Here is a 15,119-nt window from a genome sequence, read left to right as displayed (position 1 = left end):
TAGGCAGACTGGGCTTCGCTGGGCTGGAGCTGAGCTGGCTAAATCTATATTATCAACGTCAACCGGCTTATCATAACTGGAACGTTAATCGGGTTAATCGGCCATCTTTATCAAAACTGGAAACTTTTACCTTCGGGTAGAGACAGACCACAAGGGACTGTCTAAAAATAGGAAAGAAAATCAGGGCGCGGTGGTTGATGATTATACGTGTTTCTTCGCGGAGGAGGAGACAAAAAAGTGGGTTCTCGCGTGATGCCTTTGCTGCGCCGTGGCGGGGGTGGTCTTCTCGTCGAAAAGTGAAACCATCCGCCCGCGCGCGTTTCCGCGCGCGCTGTTGTTCGCGCGTCATAACCCTTTAGCCGCGTCGCCCGCAAGGCCCCTTTGGGCTCCTTTGGGCCTTTTGGGTCTCATTTAGCAGGGGAAAGGAGCGTCCACTCCGGGTCTCCTTTGTCGACGAGCTTTGTGCGTCGCCCTCGCGCCCACTGCGGCCGAGGGTCGCCCTCCCCCCCTCCCCTCCACCCACCTCGACCCGCGGACTCACTTTCCTCAGCGATATGACGGCAGGAAGGTTGGGCGTTGGGCTGGTGGCGACCGAAAGGCACTCAGCAGGTGACTTCATTAGAAGGACACCACGTGTGACCCAAGCCTACCCAGTAGTTGTAAGCGCTACATCAGGTGCATTACACTTGCAAGGGTAGGACCACACATGTCTAACATTACAAGTGTCAGACCCTGTGTGTCTTACACTTACCGGCGCGCAGCACAGATTGTCTCACTATTGATAGCGTCAGACAAATTTGGTCTCACGGGTCTCACACAAGTATGCGACGTGTGTGGTACTATACACACACAATACGCAAGTGTTATACAACATGTGGTACTGCAGTTGCCGGTGGTGAGGCACTCCTGGCAAATGCGCTTCACAACCGTTATACTTGTATCACACTTGGGTTTTCCAGAGTGGTACCGCAGGAGACATCGACCGTGTCTCTTTGGCAGCCGGCGGCCTGCTCAGTCCCCGGCGCAGTAACAGCTGTCGTGCGGAGAGGAGTCCTCCCCTCGGCCGACGCCGCCCCGGTGGACCCGGTGGACTCGCGGAGCCCACGGCGGCGGCCCACGGGCTACTCGGACCATTATTGTGACTAACGACGGGCACTGCGGCGGCATCTCAGGGCGCGGCGGCGGTGGCGGCGGGGCGCGGTCCGACCGGCCACCAGTATCGACCGTTATTGCAAGTAACTGTCCTTCATTGCCCGGGCTCCAGTCATCCTATCGCCCGGCGCTGTCCATCGCACTCCCCACTATACTCTCCTCTCTGCGGCGCGCGAGCTGACCGCGCGCGCGCGCGCGCGCGGCGACGGGCTGGCGCGGAGCGAGCGCCGAGCTCGAACCGTGCTGATCACCTCCTCAATAACACTTTCGCTGCCCCTGAATCAAAATGGGATTGTGTTTGCTCGGTCACTCCCCGTGACGGCGCGAGCGTGGAGCCGGTCGGCCAACAACAGCTGCGGCGGGACGGACACATTCGTCGCCCCGACCCGTCGCACTGCTCGACCCGTCCCGTCACACCCGACCCGAGAGACTAGGCGGGGCGCCCCTCCCGCGGCCCGACCGCGCTGGAGGCGCTGGAGGCGCTGGAGGCGCTGGAGGCGCTGGAGCGTGTGGTGCCGGCGCACGGGGTCAGCCGGCGCGCGGGGTACACGTCCAGGAACATTTTTGTCGCCGTCCTGCTTGGTCCCGGGTCCGACCCGCGCGCGGCCGGTCGCGGGGCTTTCCTTTCTACTTGACTTCGTGCGCTATCATGTTGCATGGTGCCCGCCTCGGCGGCCTCATCACGACCTCATGGCCCCTGGCCCCGCCGCGCCCCGCCCCGCCCCGCCCGGCCCCGCCTCGGCTCTGTGTACTCCCCGGTGTTACACGAGCGCAGGGCTTGTTGTTCTGCCGTGGGCCAGGCCGGACCGGCCGAAGGAGAGGAGGAGGCAAGGAGCAGGGGGAAGAAGGGAAGGGTCTCTTTGATTCTCTATCCCGATTATCCCTCGGGATCTAAGTATGTATTTATTTTATTTTATCATCGGTTTATTAATGTTATTATTATTGCTGTTGTTGGTTTGTTCTGAACCCGGAGAGGCCTGACAGAAATCGCACCGCGGCCGCCTGGCCGGTAGGCAACCGGTGGGTCGGCAGCACAGGCGCGCGTGCCGGGTGGCCTATGCGGTGCAGCGAGGGGGTTGGCCAGCTGACGGTGGGCAGGGCAGATTCTACTCTACACGTCCATGGCCCGCCGCCCGCACCAGAACAGTGGCGCGGATCACTTCTCTGCCATCCCCCCGGCCCCGCCCCCCTCCCCACACTCGTGCAGATTGTTAATTAGGTGATTAACGTCCCCTGATTAGCGTAATTGCCTGATCCGCTGCTTTGGCCTGCATGAGCTCTCGGATAGAGGAAGCAGCACGGGCGGGACAACGCGGCGATGGGAGCAGAGCCAGGGGGGCCAGGACCCCATACCCGCTGCAGTCTCTGGGAATAAAACAAGTGCGTGGAAGGTACACCACACCCCAAGCGACCAACGAGGATAATGTGGCAGCATGCGTCACATAATGAATTTACTTTTTGGTGTTAATTAATAGAATGGTATTAACAATAATTGCCTTGTTTCGTCTATCTCCAGAGGCAACGTGAGTACAGTATGACTCGGTTGTCGCCAAGGTTGTCCCCTACTCTTTAGTGAGTGACTGTTTGTTGTGCGCACTGGGAGTCGCGGTGCAAACACCCCAAGCGGTGTCACAGGGGGTCCACTCCCACACCATGCCCGTAGCGTTCGAGGATGTAGAGCACAAACCCGCCACAGTATGGGGGTGGTGTGGGGGTGTTCTTCGCATGCAGACGGTGCATATTGGAATGTCTCTCAGCATCATCCGCGGGGCAGGCCGGGACCTGTGGGCGCGCGAGTCGTTGTTTGAGTGGCGTGCCATTTCCCGCGCGAGCGCGAAGGTGCCGCCTGACCTTTGGCCCCGCCGCGCGCGTCCGTCCGCCACCATGCAGTGCTCCTCAGCAGTGACCGGGTCGGCGGCGGCGGCGGCGCAGCGGCAGGCGCTTCGAAATAAACAACATCGCTAAAAATTAGCCGACCGTTAACCTCGATATTTCTTGCGGCCCTCTCTGTGGTGGTGGTGCTCTCTGTTTGAAAGGTGAGGAGGTCCGTTCGGTCTCTTGTTTGCCGGCGCAGCCGATCGGCCGCCCACCTGACTTCTTTAGACTCTTCTGCTGCTTCCCCCGATAAAGCATAGCATAAAGAAACGCAGGCCAGACTGCTCGACACCGGCAGTGGCGGCGGCGGTAGTGGTGGTGGTCAGCAGTTGTTGGACTTGCCGTGATGTTTTCTCGGCTGTCGCCCCGCCCCGCCCCGCCCCGCCCCGAGGTCCCTCCTGGATTGATGGGTTACGGTACATCTCTCAGCGCTGTAGGCCCGGCAGGCCCGGCGCAGGCCGCGAAACGCTCCGACCTTTCGCTATTCCACGCCAAAGTATAACCGCGGGCGCAAACACAGCCGAGGGGCGGGGGGCAGAGCGGGGGGCGGCTCGGGGAGCGGACCTCCCTGCTGCCGCTGTCAGTCTCCTAGTCTCCTCTCCGCCGCGGCCGCGCTCCAGCTCTGCTTGTCCTCGTTGGAGAGGGGTCCCGTCGGACAGGGAAGAAGGGGGCGGCGGGCGCGGAGCAGCCAGGAACCCCTTTACTTCTGCCAGCTTGATGCTGTTGCTGCTGCTGCCTTGAGGCAGAGGCAAACGCACCGTTTCCGCCTCTCTGTGCTGCTCTCTTTTTCCATTCCCATTTAGAATTCTTTCGTTACATACCACGCCCCGCACACCTTAGTCTCCCCTTTAGCGCGCAATAAGTAGTGTGTATCGATTTTTCTTTGCACACTGAGAAAAGTGATTTGTCGTTATAAAGAAAATAACAAAAAATTTGCTCCATCAAGCGTCAAGCCTACTAAACATTTAAACAAGAATTTTAACAAAATATGATCAGGCAAACAAAAATTTTTGTGTGGACTCCCGGCACATCACCAAGAAGGGGGCGATGCCACCCCGGGACGGTAAAATTCACTCTGGCTTTTTTGACAGTGAAAATAGCATCGAGCCGACCACGCCTCTGTCAACAGGACTAAATCATGTAATCAAGGAGATCAAAATTTATTGTACGCACCTGTAAAATGTTCTTGTGTTTCGTTTCTGTTCCGCGGATCCTAGTTTTCTGAGTGCACTACACTCGCTGTTACTCTTTAGCTCGTATAGCAAGTATGGTTCGTTGTGCCCTGCCGCGCGCGCGCGCGCGCAACGCGTTCCGAGAAGCAAGCGCGCAGGCGTGCGCCGCGCAAAGTTGGTTAGTTTGTCAAAATGGAGCCCGCGGCCGGCCGGCGCGGCTCCGCGCGCGGCTCTTTAGGCGCGCCCCGCCGGCCAGATTGGCTGCACGTGACTTGCCTTGTGACACGGCGCGCCCCTCTCCGGTCCCCTTCGGCCCTTCGGGTCAATCACGACTTATCGGCCGACGACGACGCGTCTCGGAGAAATCATTGGCGAAAAGGGTGAAATGTAACGCACTTGGCGCCGCGGGTCCCCTTTTTAGCGTATAGGGAACGTTTGATGGACGACGAACGAACGAACGCCGCTGCTGCGTGAGAATTGGCAAAGGCTTTCTTTACGAACTGATGCCGGTCGGTGTATCCTTTCCCGCCGAGTAGGTTGCAGACCGACTGCTCTCTTGCTTGCATGCCGCAGCCGGTGCGGCGGTGAGTGCGGACGGGAAGGAAATTATATAGTTTTTGAAGGGGGAGCGGGCGGGGTGGTTGTGGGGGGAACTGGAATCGCTGCCGTGAGGAGTCTCACCCAAGGGAGTTGCAGCCGTTCCTGGAATAGTACCCGATGGGGGCAGGACAACAGGAATTGGCGCCAAGTGGGTTACTGGGGAACGTAAAACGCAAAACGCGGCGACAGCCGCGCCGCTAACCATCGCAGCTGGCCGGCCGCCGCGCCGTAGCCGCCGCGGGCCCCGGAGGTAGGTGCTATTTATACAACGCCGGGAAATTGGTTAACCTCCGGCCTAAGTACGCGAAAATAAGATAAAACCTTATTCCCATCCTAATTTGTCTGATGGATGAGTAATCAAACAGGTAGTTTGGGTGTCAAATCAGTTACAGTGTCTCTTTCAATTTCAATGCATACATTGTCCACTTTTATGCAGACTTCTTTAATGCGCAACAACATATGCATTTGAGTGAACTGACTACCTCGCAGAGCACGCGCAGGTCACATTTTTACCTGTTAGGCAGCAGGGATAACATTAATTGTTCATGTTGTCTGTTGGTATCATCAATTCTGAAGTAAAAAAGCGGGCAGTTAAAAATGCACCCCACCAACCCCTAAAACAAATGTCAACTGAATTTTTTGACGGAATGCTCCGGTCCGTAGTCATCAATTATGGTTTCACTGTATGTTTTGATGGTACGGATACGGACCGTTAAAACCAAGCGTTCCCCGTCCTACGCAAATTTTGTAGAGCTTTTTTTACGGTGTCCTTACCGTCTGTTCGTCCGACCGGTCATAGTTCTGCGGTGACGTGCCGTCCAGCACTGGCCAAGCTCCTGCGAGCCGTGCGTGGCGCGGCGCGGTGTGAGCGTGACTACGGGTACGGGGCGCGCGTGCGTGCGTGTCACAGCCGCGGTAATCAATTAGAGACTTGGCCTGCTCGCGGGTCGCACGGCTGTTTGTCTCCTCTCTCTCTCTCTCTCTCTCTCTCTCTCTCCCCTCGCTCACTCCCCTCTCCCTTTCGCTCTCTCTTTTGCATTCTCCACGCTCGTCCCGCGGGCGGAGACAGATCACTGCTGCTTGTCATAATTGCTGCCGGATTTGCGTCTTGGTCGCCCTTGATTTGTCCAAAGCCGCGAGGTGGAAGGGGGGGGAGGGGGGGGACTAGCTTTCTCATCCCCCGCGATGCGAATCGCAGTGGCATCAAAAAGGCCAACGCGGAGTAGTTCCGCGAGAGGGGCAGTGCGCAGGCAGAGTGGCCCTCGCACGCGGCGTAGAGCCTCGTCGGGCGTGACTACCCCGCCGCTACTCCTGCCGCGCTCGGCCGCGCTGCTCTCGGCTCGCCCCTGCGCTCAAGTCTCCCATCCCAGCCGACGGGAGGAGAGTTTTATATTTTCTCTGTAGATAAGATTATTTGTTTACCAACTATTCTTTATCGCACACCACACTTTGGTCTCGAATGCTTTGCCCTAATCTAATCTACAAAATAAATATGTGCAACTAGTATACCTGGTGGCTGATTAACCCCGCTCACCTCTGTAGTTATACTCCAGTACTGCACCGCAGGCATGAATGAGGGCTTGCCTATCGCCTCTGTCCAACGACGCCTTACGGGCCAAGCGAGTAGGCAACCCGCTCGCACGTAGGAATGCGGTACAGCATAACTACAGAAGTGGGCGAGGTTAATCAGCCACTTGGTCTGGTGTATACCAGCGAATTTTATGTTGTGTGGTGGTGTTGATTTTTTTGTGTTTTTTTTCTCTACTTTTAACTTACGTTATTATTCTTTTCTTATTTTCAGGTAAGGCGTCAGACATTCACCTCATCCCTTTTTTTTGAGTGGGTAAGTTATACCTACCATTTTTTAGCACCTGGGGTGTCACTAATTTGAATTCGATGGCGTTTTAATGGAAAGTTTGTAGAACTATTCTATGCATATTTCTGTGAACTGGCCATAATATATTTTTGTGCCGGGAAGTGGGCGGCATTGTTTTGTTATGGCTCAGTTTTTGGTGGTATGCTTTCAAATTAGTCTTCATTGATGAGAAATGGGCACAGAAATGGCTTTTAATCAAACAAGCAATGACAGCAGTTCATATATATATTTAGATGTTAATGAATGTACATAATACTCCAAATTGACTGATTTGTGGACTGCTTAAAATGTAAACAACATAATTTTTCTTTTAACTTAAAGCTCGGCACAGCAACATTTGGTCATATTTGAATAGACAGGTTTTGGTATTTCAAACATGTCGACACAGAACTTCTTTAAAGTATTCTTATATCATCTGCTTAAAATATCTCTCCATTTTATATACTTTTCTCTCATCCCTTTCCCATTTTTTTTCACTTTTTTTCTTTTTTTGAAAATCTATTTTGTATGCTAACAAAAACAAATCTGCCAATGGCTTGAATATAACAAACAAAACACATTAAAATAAAAAATCATAAACATTTGCTTATGTAACTTGTGCGTTGTCTTTACGCTATTGATATGCAATTTTTTTATGGAATGTATCAGACACATTGGCTTTGACATAATTATTTTCTAATGAACGCATTTGTTCTTAACAGGTACGCACACCACTCACAGAATTTGATCCCCTGATTTAACAACCCTGTCTTAATAACCATACTTTATCGTCAACATATTAAATAAATATCCCTCTGTAATAGCTCTACATGACAAAGTAATCAATTTGAATATCTTACATGCTACTACCTACAAGTGTACAGAAACACGAATTACCTGTAATTTTATTTGTAATTCGGATAATTCCTCTTCCATGCGGTTTATTTATCAGTCCTTTTCTCTATCAGAACAGGCCATAATAATTTGCTTGAACTCATTCTTCTGTCTTCTCTCACATTGTACTAAGATATAATTATTTACAGGTGTATGTTCAACATTCACCATTCCTTTACAGAAAAATATAAAGTCATATTTTCTTCATAAGCTATTTTACAGGAGTAGGCACCTCATTACCTTTTTTTGTTTCGAGTTGTGCCCCTCATTACATATTTAGAAAAAAATAAACATGTGAAGAAAATGACGTCGGTTCGACGCCGGTCCCATGCTATTATCCTTTTTCAACATAATTTCAAAGGCACTCGGCGTTGTACAGACGCCTATTTCCGTCACGAAACGGTGGCGGTGCGGCTCTGGTGCCGGTCGGACAAGTGGGGCCGAGCGCCTCACAGCGGCAGGCAGTAGCCGCTGTAGGTGCGCACGCTGTCGTCCTGATACGTGTTGCCCTGGATGACGCCCGGATCCGAGTGGTGCGTCGGGCAGTAGTGGTTGTGCGGGCAGCCGCACAGCGAGTTGGTGTTGACCTCGTCCAGGGCGCCGTCGAGGAGGTCCTGCCTCCTGCGCACGGTGAACAGCCGGCAGGGCTCCTTGCGCTGGCACCGCAATCGCTGTTGGGGAGAGAAGGGGAGAGTCAGTCTAGGAGCGCCGGGAGGGTAGGCAACCCAACGTGCAGCCGCGCGTGGCGCGTGGCGGCCCAGCCGGGCACCGAGCACCAAGCACCGCAGAGGGTGCACGTTTCAGGTTTATTTTCGCCTCGTAAAGGCGGCAATTTAGTCGAGCGTCCAAAAACTTGACCCATACTCACACTTTGCGGGCTGCAGGCGAAGGAGTACTTGTACCTCGGCGAGCCGTCCAGGTCCTCGGTGTAGGCCTGGCGCTTGACGAGGTACGCCACGGAGCCACGCGGGCAGTGGCAGTGCACCACCTGCTGCGTGGCGTTGCCCGGGTACGCCCCGGACACCAGGGTCCACGTGACGTCCCGGAAGTACCGGCATTTGGGCAGCTTCTTGACGGGATCGCACATCTGCGGGCAGAGAAAAGGACGGGTCGCGTTAGCGCCGTGTGTCGTCGAGACGTCGAGGAGGAGGTCGGCGAGTGGAAGCAGCTTGGAGGGGCCGTGCGCTCACCTTGAGCTGGCGGGTCTTGTCGACGATGGTGTGGCCGTCGTTGGGCGAGAGGTGCGCGGGGCACGCCTGCTGGCCGGGGCAGCGGCACTGCCGCTCCAGCCAGGGCTTCTCGTACACGTCCAGCTTGCTGCACACGGCGCCCTCGGCGCACTCGGGCAGCTCCGCCTCCGAGTTCTGCAACAGAGAGAGAGAATGCCAACGTTGTAGCGCGCGCCAAAGTGTATAGGAGGAAGTGCTGCTGCTGCTTCTGCTGCTGCTTCTGCTGCTTCTGCTGCTGCTGCTGCTTCTTTGGTGCTTTTGCATGCCTCGCGGAGCGCACTGCCTGCCTGTGCCGCCGCCGCTGCCGGCCGGCAGAGGCCTTTCGTATGAATGGAGCGGCGTTGCGTGGCGGCCCAACCCGTACACGCCCCCCCCCCCCCACTCCACCCGCAGAGCGGTACGGGGACCGCAGCAGCATGAATGGAGGCAGCAGAGAGAATGAATGGGAGAACGAACGAGACGGGACGAGAGGGGAAGAGAGAATGAGAGAGAGAGAGAAGGGGAGGGAGAGAGGGCGAGTGAGAGAGAAGCGGCCTAGGGTGACCTTGCTACGTCTTCTCGTAGCTCACTACCACTACAACCTGCCCCTTCTCCCCTCTCCCGCCCTCTCTCTCTCTCTCTCCCTCACCTTTCCTCCACTCTCCTGCACCTGACCGCCACCTCCCTCCGCCTGCTATTACTTCCCGAGGACTCGCTTCTTTTCCCCTCTCTCTCCCTCTCCTACTCTCTCTCTCTCTCTCTCTCTCTCTCTCTCTCTCTCTCTCTCTCCCCCTCTCTCTCTCTCTCTCTCTCTCTCTCCCTCTCCTACTCTCTCTCTGTCTCTCTCTCCCTCTCCCTCTCTTTCTCCCTCCCCTTATTCCCTCTTGTATCTCTCTCTCTCCCTCTCTCTCTACACCTCTCCATTCAAACGTGCACTCAAAAACTTGTTTCAAGGCGGTTGTTATTTTTATTTTTTTCGAACGTATCTTGTAAGTGGAAAGCTATCAAATAGCAGGCCAGCACGGTAGCAAGTCCAGCTCGTCTTTTTTTCCTGCTGCCCGGCCGTCCGCTCCGCCCCGGACACCTGTTCAAATAGTAGTGGAGGTGCGGGTACTCCTCCCAGATAGGGACCGTCCCGCCGTCCCGCTCCTCGTGTCCTGCGGGTCCTGCGGCCCGCAGGACGAGCCGGGCGGAGCGCGGGACAAGGACCTCCGCTCAGCTTCCAGGCACAACCGCCACCACCACCACCGTCACCACCATACGACTGGTTCTGATTTTCTTTATGCGACGTCACCAAGTGTGTCTAGATCATGGTATGTTGTCTATTCCGAGTGGCGCGGCTCAACGGCGTGCCTCAGGTACAGGACAGGAGGAGCAGGGCTCTATCAGACCTCACCTCGCCGTGTGTGCTCGGGGTCTAGGCGTTGTTTGTTTACACCCGATGGCAAACAAACACACACGCACACACACACAGAGAGACGCACGCACACAACGCCCAAGAATCACAAGGGCCCCGTACACTGTTAGAAATTTTCGGGGAGATTTTACAGATAAAGTCTGGGTATACTAGACGCCAATATAAAGTCTGGTAAAATTACCAGTGTTTGTAAAATTACAGAACACTTGTAAAAATAACTCCACAAAATTTCTGTAAAACTGATACCAAATATTTCTGTAAAAATGTTTAAGGATGTTTCCTGTAATTTTTACCCACATTTTTCTGAGGTAAAATATGCAAGAAAAAATATTTTCAGCGGCTGTTTCTTTGTTCTATTTATTTCATACCGTCAATCGCTGACAGATTTCTCTGGTGAAACTGCTTGAATCGCTCGAACTCTTGGTGGAATCGAACCCCCGACCTTTTGGTCGTGAGCCCGATGCCTTGCCCATTGCGCTACGGTGCGCTCTATGCAGGTAGCCCGTCCTTACTCCATCTGATGCTTCCTACTGTCCACGCGACTTTTCCTACGGAATGCTGCCATCTCTCTTAATGTTGGTACGTTATTATCCACAAAATAGGATTCTTCCCTCTGTTCGCTGTTTGAACGCACTGGCGTTCAACATTGGACACATTTTCTAGCCAATTTGAACCGTATTTCTTATGTGTTCGAAAAATTACAGAAAGTATCTGAAAAACTTCATTACAGAGCATCTGTAATTTTACTATTACCTGTAAAATTACGAGAGTACGTGGGGATTTTTACAGACGCTTGTAAATTTACAGTTGTTTTCGCGAAAACGACCGAAGATCTGTAATTTTACAGGTACTTGTAATTTTACCATAGAATTTCGGTAAAACTAACATCTTCTGTAAAATCACACCACCATTTCTGTAATGGATTACACGAATTATCGGTAAAATCACTATTATTTTTTACAGTGTAGCCAGTGTGTGCCTTGGTGTCGTCCCGGGGGGTGACGTGCTCGAGGAGGAGTTGTGACAGCGAGCGCGATAGAGGGCGATAGGGAATGCGGACCAGTCAGGTGAGTGAGCAGCGGATGTGCATTCGGCGAGCCCGCCACGCCGTGCCCGCCGAGCACACTCTCACGAACGACATACTACTCTGCACCACGTTTCCGCTTGTGTGCGTTTTTCGCTTGGAAAGCATGCTGCTCTGACTCGAGCGACGTGAAGAGGGCGAATCTTTAGTCCCTGATAGCATGAGGGCGGGGGTGGCGTGGCGGGCACGGGGACCGAGGCCCCCTGTTGGGACTGAGGTTGTGTCGCCCAGAGCTGCGTTCTGCGTCCCCCCCGTCCCGCCCGTCCTTCACCCCATCGGGTGACGTTGGCCCGTCTGTCCCGGGCGCCCCGCGGTGCCCCATGGGGTCGATGATGGGGTCCACGGGTGCACGCCCGCTGCAGTTGCATCACCCGTGTCGACTGTCAATCTCTTGTCCCCTTCTAGGAACGGCCCCGTGTTGTCGTGTATAGAATGTGTGTCCTTTCAGGGTATTCGTCGTAACTCTGCTGCCTTCTTGAAAAGGTTTTGGCTGAGGACTCGAGGTGCGCCGAGTACTTCATAACCGAGGCATCGCGGACGGCGACGAGCGCTCGCCTGACCTGCGAGAGAGGACGGGGGCGGGGGAGGCCCGGGTTGATTTCGTTCTCTGTCCACGAGGCTATTTCTCGACCAGACTTATTCTTAGGGGGAAGAAGTTTCCGTCCGTGAAAGCGATACACTGTCTGTGGCCGAGAGCAGGAGGCGGCCGGCGGCTGAGAAGGAAGTCTTTTGAAATGACGAAATTCCACGATCGGGGTGGCTGCTTCGAGGCGAAGAAGGTATCGAGCTGTGAAAGCGGCTGCCTTCGCTTGTCCTCTCCAGCAAACAGACGTGCTCCGGGGCCTGGGCCAGGTGGGGCCGCGGGGCCGCGGCGGCCCGGCCGGCCCCGGGGTGGCCGCCTCCAGTGTTTTCATTTGTTGTGGTCAGCGTGCCTCATTGTTTACCACTTGAACTGCTCGAAATGGCGGGGAGGGGTAGGCGGGGCGGCCGCGGTGTGCCGCGGGGCCGGCGGGGGTGGGGGCGACAACCCTCTCGGCGGACAACGAGGGGGCGGGGAGGAATGCCGGTGTCCTGCTGTGTGTGCCATTTAAAGACCAAGAGCTGCTCGCAATGAGCATGCGCACCACAGAGAGAGCAACAACTGGGGCAGCAGGGAGAGCCTGTGCCAAAACAACACCTACACATTCCTTTGTGGTCCACACACACACACACTCAAACACACACACACACAACCTCAGGCTCACAAGAAGTGGCCGTGCCCTTAATTTACGATTTCCTCCCGGATTGTACAAAGTATCGTTCGTTTAGGAGGAGCGCGCTGCTGCTGCCCGGCACGCCACCACGCTCTCAAGAGGATGGGTTTTCTGGGAAACAGATCGGCCCGCCCCGCCGCGCCCCACCGCGCCCCGCCCATGCATGCACGCCGCAGCCGAGGAGGATAAATTTCGTAATCTATGAGGCGTGAGGCGCTCGGAATGCCGTGCTTTATCCATTCCCCAATGAAGGCGGCGGCGGCCCGGTCGAGTGGCGGCGGAGGGGAGTGAGGGCGAGGGGGGAGGCTTTTTTGGCGGGCGGCCGCGCGAAGCGAACGTTGTTTAGAGGTTCCTCCGTCAGGAATGCGTGCCCACCCCGCCCCTCCCTCCACCCACCACTGCCCCACGCCCTGCCGGTGTCGGTGGACCGCAGAGGACAACAAGCTGGACCCGCTCGGGCCCGGCTCCCGCCGCCGCTCGCAGGCTGCACGTGGATAGCGCCGAGGGCCAGGGGTTCAACTACCGACTAATCCGTTTTTCCGTGCAGCGCCGGGTCTTTCGCCGGCCGCCGGCGCCCGCCGGCGGCCGCCTCCGAGAAGCGGGGGCGGCTATGGATCCTAGGAGGTGGCCGGCTGCCGCACAGTGCCCGGCAGTTCCATTTCGCATCGTTACGTTGAAGTGGGCATTCTTTTGTGCCCCTGCCGCCCCGGGCCGGGCCCGGCCTCGAGGACTCGGACCTGGCCGTTACTTTGGAGAAACCCCCCCGATGCTCTTGCCCAGGGAGGGCAAGGGGTTGCCTATTTACCTGCAGGCGGCTGGGCTGGCGTGGGGGCGGGGTGCGGGGGCGGCGGGGGCTTCTCAGAACGGGGCATAATGTACTGCTTCCGTGGAAGACCCCGCCAGGTAAGGCACGCGGGGCGTGGTGGCCGGGGCGCGGGGTCTGGCCCCCTTCTAATTACTGTTAAGCCCCACCGGAGTCATGCCCCCCCCCCCTTCCTCGCACCCGGCCCTAAGCGGTCCCCCGAATTCCTTTGCAGCGCCCAGTTTGGCACCCTCCGGCCCATCTACTCGCAAAAAAGCCATCCAGCGCGCTTTGTAGTCGGGGTCGGGGAGGTTGGTGAACTTGACCAGGAAGGTCGAACTTGCGGGGATTTTGGGGAGGCTCGAACGTGCCCACATTTACATGGTCCGTTCAAAGTCCCACGAGTGCGTGGTCTACGATGTACTACGTGTGTTACTACTTTAGGCGAGGTTGAATGGCGTCGTGGGCATGACCCCTTTCCCCGCCACACTTGCCCTCTCCTCTCCCCCCCACACCCGAGTCCGATCTGCTTCCAGGAGGACATTAGGGAAATGTCTCTCGGGTCCCGTACCGGCCCGCCGCACCCGCCGCACCCACCGCGCCCCGCCCCGCCCCGCCCCGCCGAACCGAGATTTGATCGTGACGTCATTTCCATACGAGGGGCCGGGCCGGATGGGCGCGGGGCCGGATCGCGGGCCCGTGTCTCCTTACTATGTATCATTCTGATTGCTTTTACTATGTGGCTATTCACACACACACACACACACACACACACGTGCCGCTTGCCGCGGCGGCTTCGGGCGGCTTCCGCAGGCCCCGCGGACGCTCTTGTCGTCTCCGCCGTCGCCGTTCCTTAGATTTCCATGGGATTCTAGGAATAAACCTCGCCCTTAAACTGCTGCCGTGTGCAGCGGCGGCGGCGGGTTGCAGTGAGGTTGCATCGACAGCGTTCGCGGAAACTCCTCCTGCACGTCGTCGTCCAGCGTCCGAGCGTGGCGTGGCGGGGCGTGGCGAGGCGTAGCGAGGCGCGGCGTGGCGTGGCGGGGCGTGGCGTGGCGGGGCGGGCTGAGGTGGGACGAGGCACACGGCAGGTATAACGGCGGGGCAGGGAGTGTAGCTCCAGCCGACACGCCCTGCCACGCCACTTCAGGGCTGAGGCCGTTTTGGCGGGAAAAGGCGACGGGCGACGACGTCGACGTCGGGCCCGGCGTCGTCGTCGCTGGGCCGAGATCGGGGCGTGGTAGGGCGGGGCGGGCCAGCCGAGTCACACAGGTATCAATCTCGGCGCGCCGGGCGGTTTGAATGACTGTCCCATTCTCTGCCCGTCTCCGTGTGGGGAGATTTATCATCAGAATGTGTCTGGCTGGAGCTGGAGGCGACCTGCTGGAGGCTGCCTCTGGAGGCTCCAAGAGAGTCGATTGTCCCGGGTCCTCCTCGGAGGCCCCCTCCTCCTCCTCTTCCCCGCGACAAGTTTCGCCAGCAGCGGCCGCTGCCAGTGACAACAACAACCCCTTGCGCCCCTCCCCTGCTCCCCTGCGTGGTGCTGCTTGATGTGAATGAATGTGAAATTTATCGCGAGGCGAGGGTGGCAGTCGCACGACCATCGCGCGCCCATTGTACGGGGCGGCCGGCCGGGGCGCTGCGTTCCGTTCGCCATTCACGGCCACCTCTCATTGTACAGCGGTGTTTTTCTTTTTTTTGATAAACGCCACAAAAGGAAGCAGCGAATACACGTACATCGTGGAGCAAAAGCAAAAAAGAACTATACTACAGCACGAGGAGAGCGGGAGGCCCGCGGGAGGGTGGG

At 56.5% G+C, this 15,119-nt stretch overlaps 1 protein-coding gene across 4 annotated transcripts in view; it reads left to right on the top strand.

Moving 5' to 3' along the window:
- Positions 1–15,119, top strand: part of LOC113212506 (elongation factor-like GTPase 1) — a 111,757-nt gene that overhangs the window by 77,829 nt on the left and 18,809 nt on the right. The window contains exon 17 of one of the 4 annotated variants that reach the window (XR_008011550.1): positions 11,137–11,240. The exons of 1 other annotated variant lie outside the window; for it this stretch is intronic. Coding sequence is in view for 2 of the 3 variants with exons in the window: in XM_026431230.2 (XP_026287015.1) it covers positions 6,601–6,638 (38 nt within the window). In the remaining variant the exon portion in view is untranslated. Of the gene's footprint in view, positions 1–6,600; positions 6,710–11,136; positions 11,241–15,119 lie in introns of those variants that run through there. 2 more of the 4 variants (XM_026431230.2, XM_052270979.1) reach the window with 2 other exon arrangements.

This window comes from Frankliniella occidentalis, unplaced genomic scaffold (genome assembly GCF_000697945.3).
Source record: "Frankliniella occidentalis isolate FOCC.00 unplaced genomic scaffold, Focc_3.1 Scaffold145, whole genome shotgun sequence".
In the NCBI taxonomy this organism is placed as follows: Eukaryota; Metazoa; Arthropoda; class Insecta; order Thysanoptera; family Thripidae; genus Frankliniella; species Frankliniella occidentalis.
Note: the sequence above shows the minus strand (reverse complement) of the source record. Positions and strands in the feature narration are given on the sequence as shown.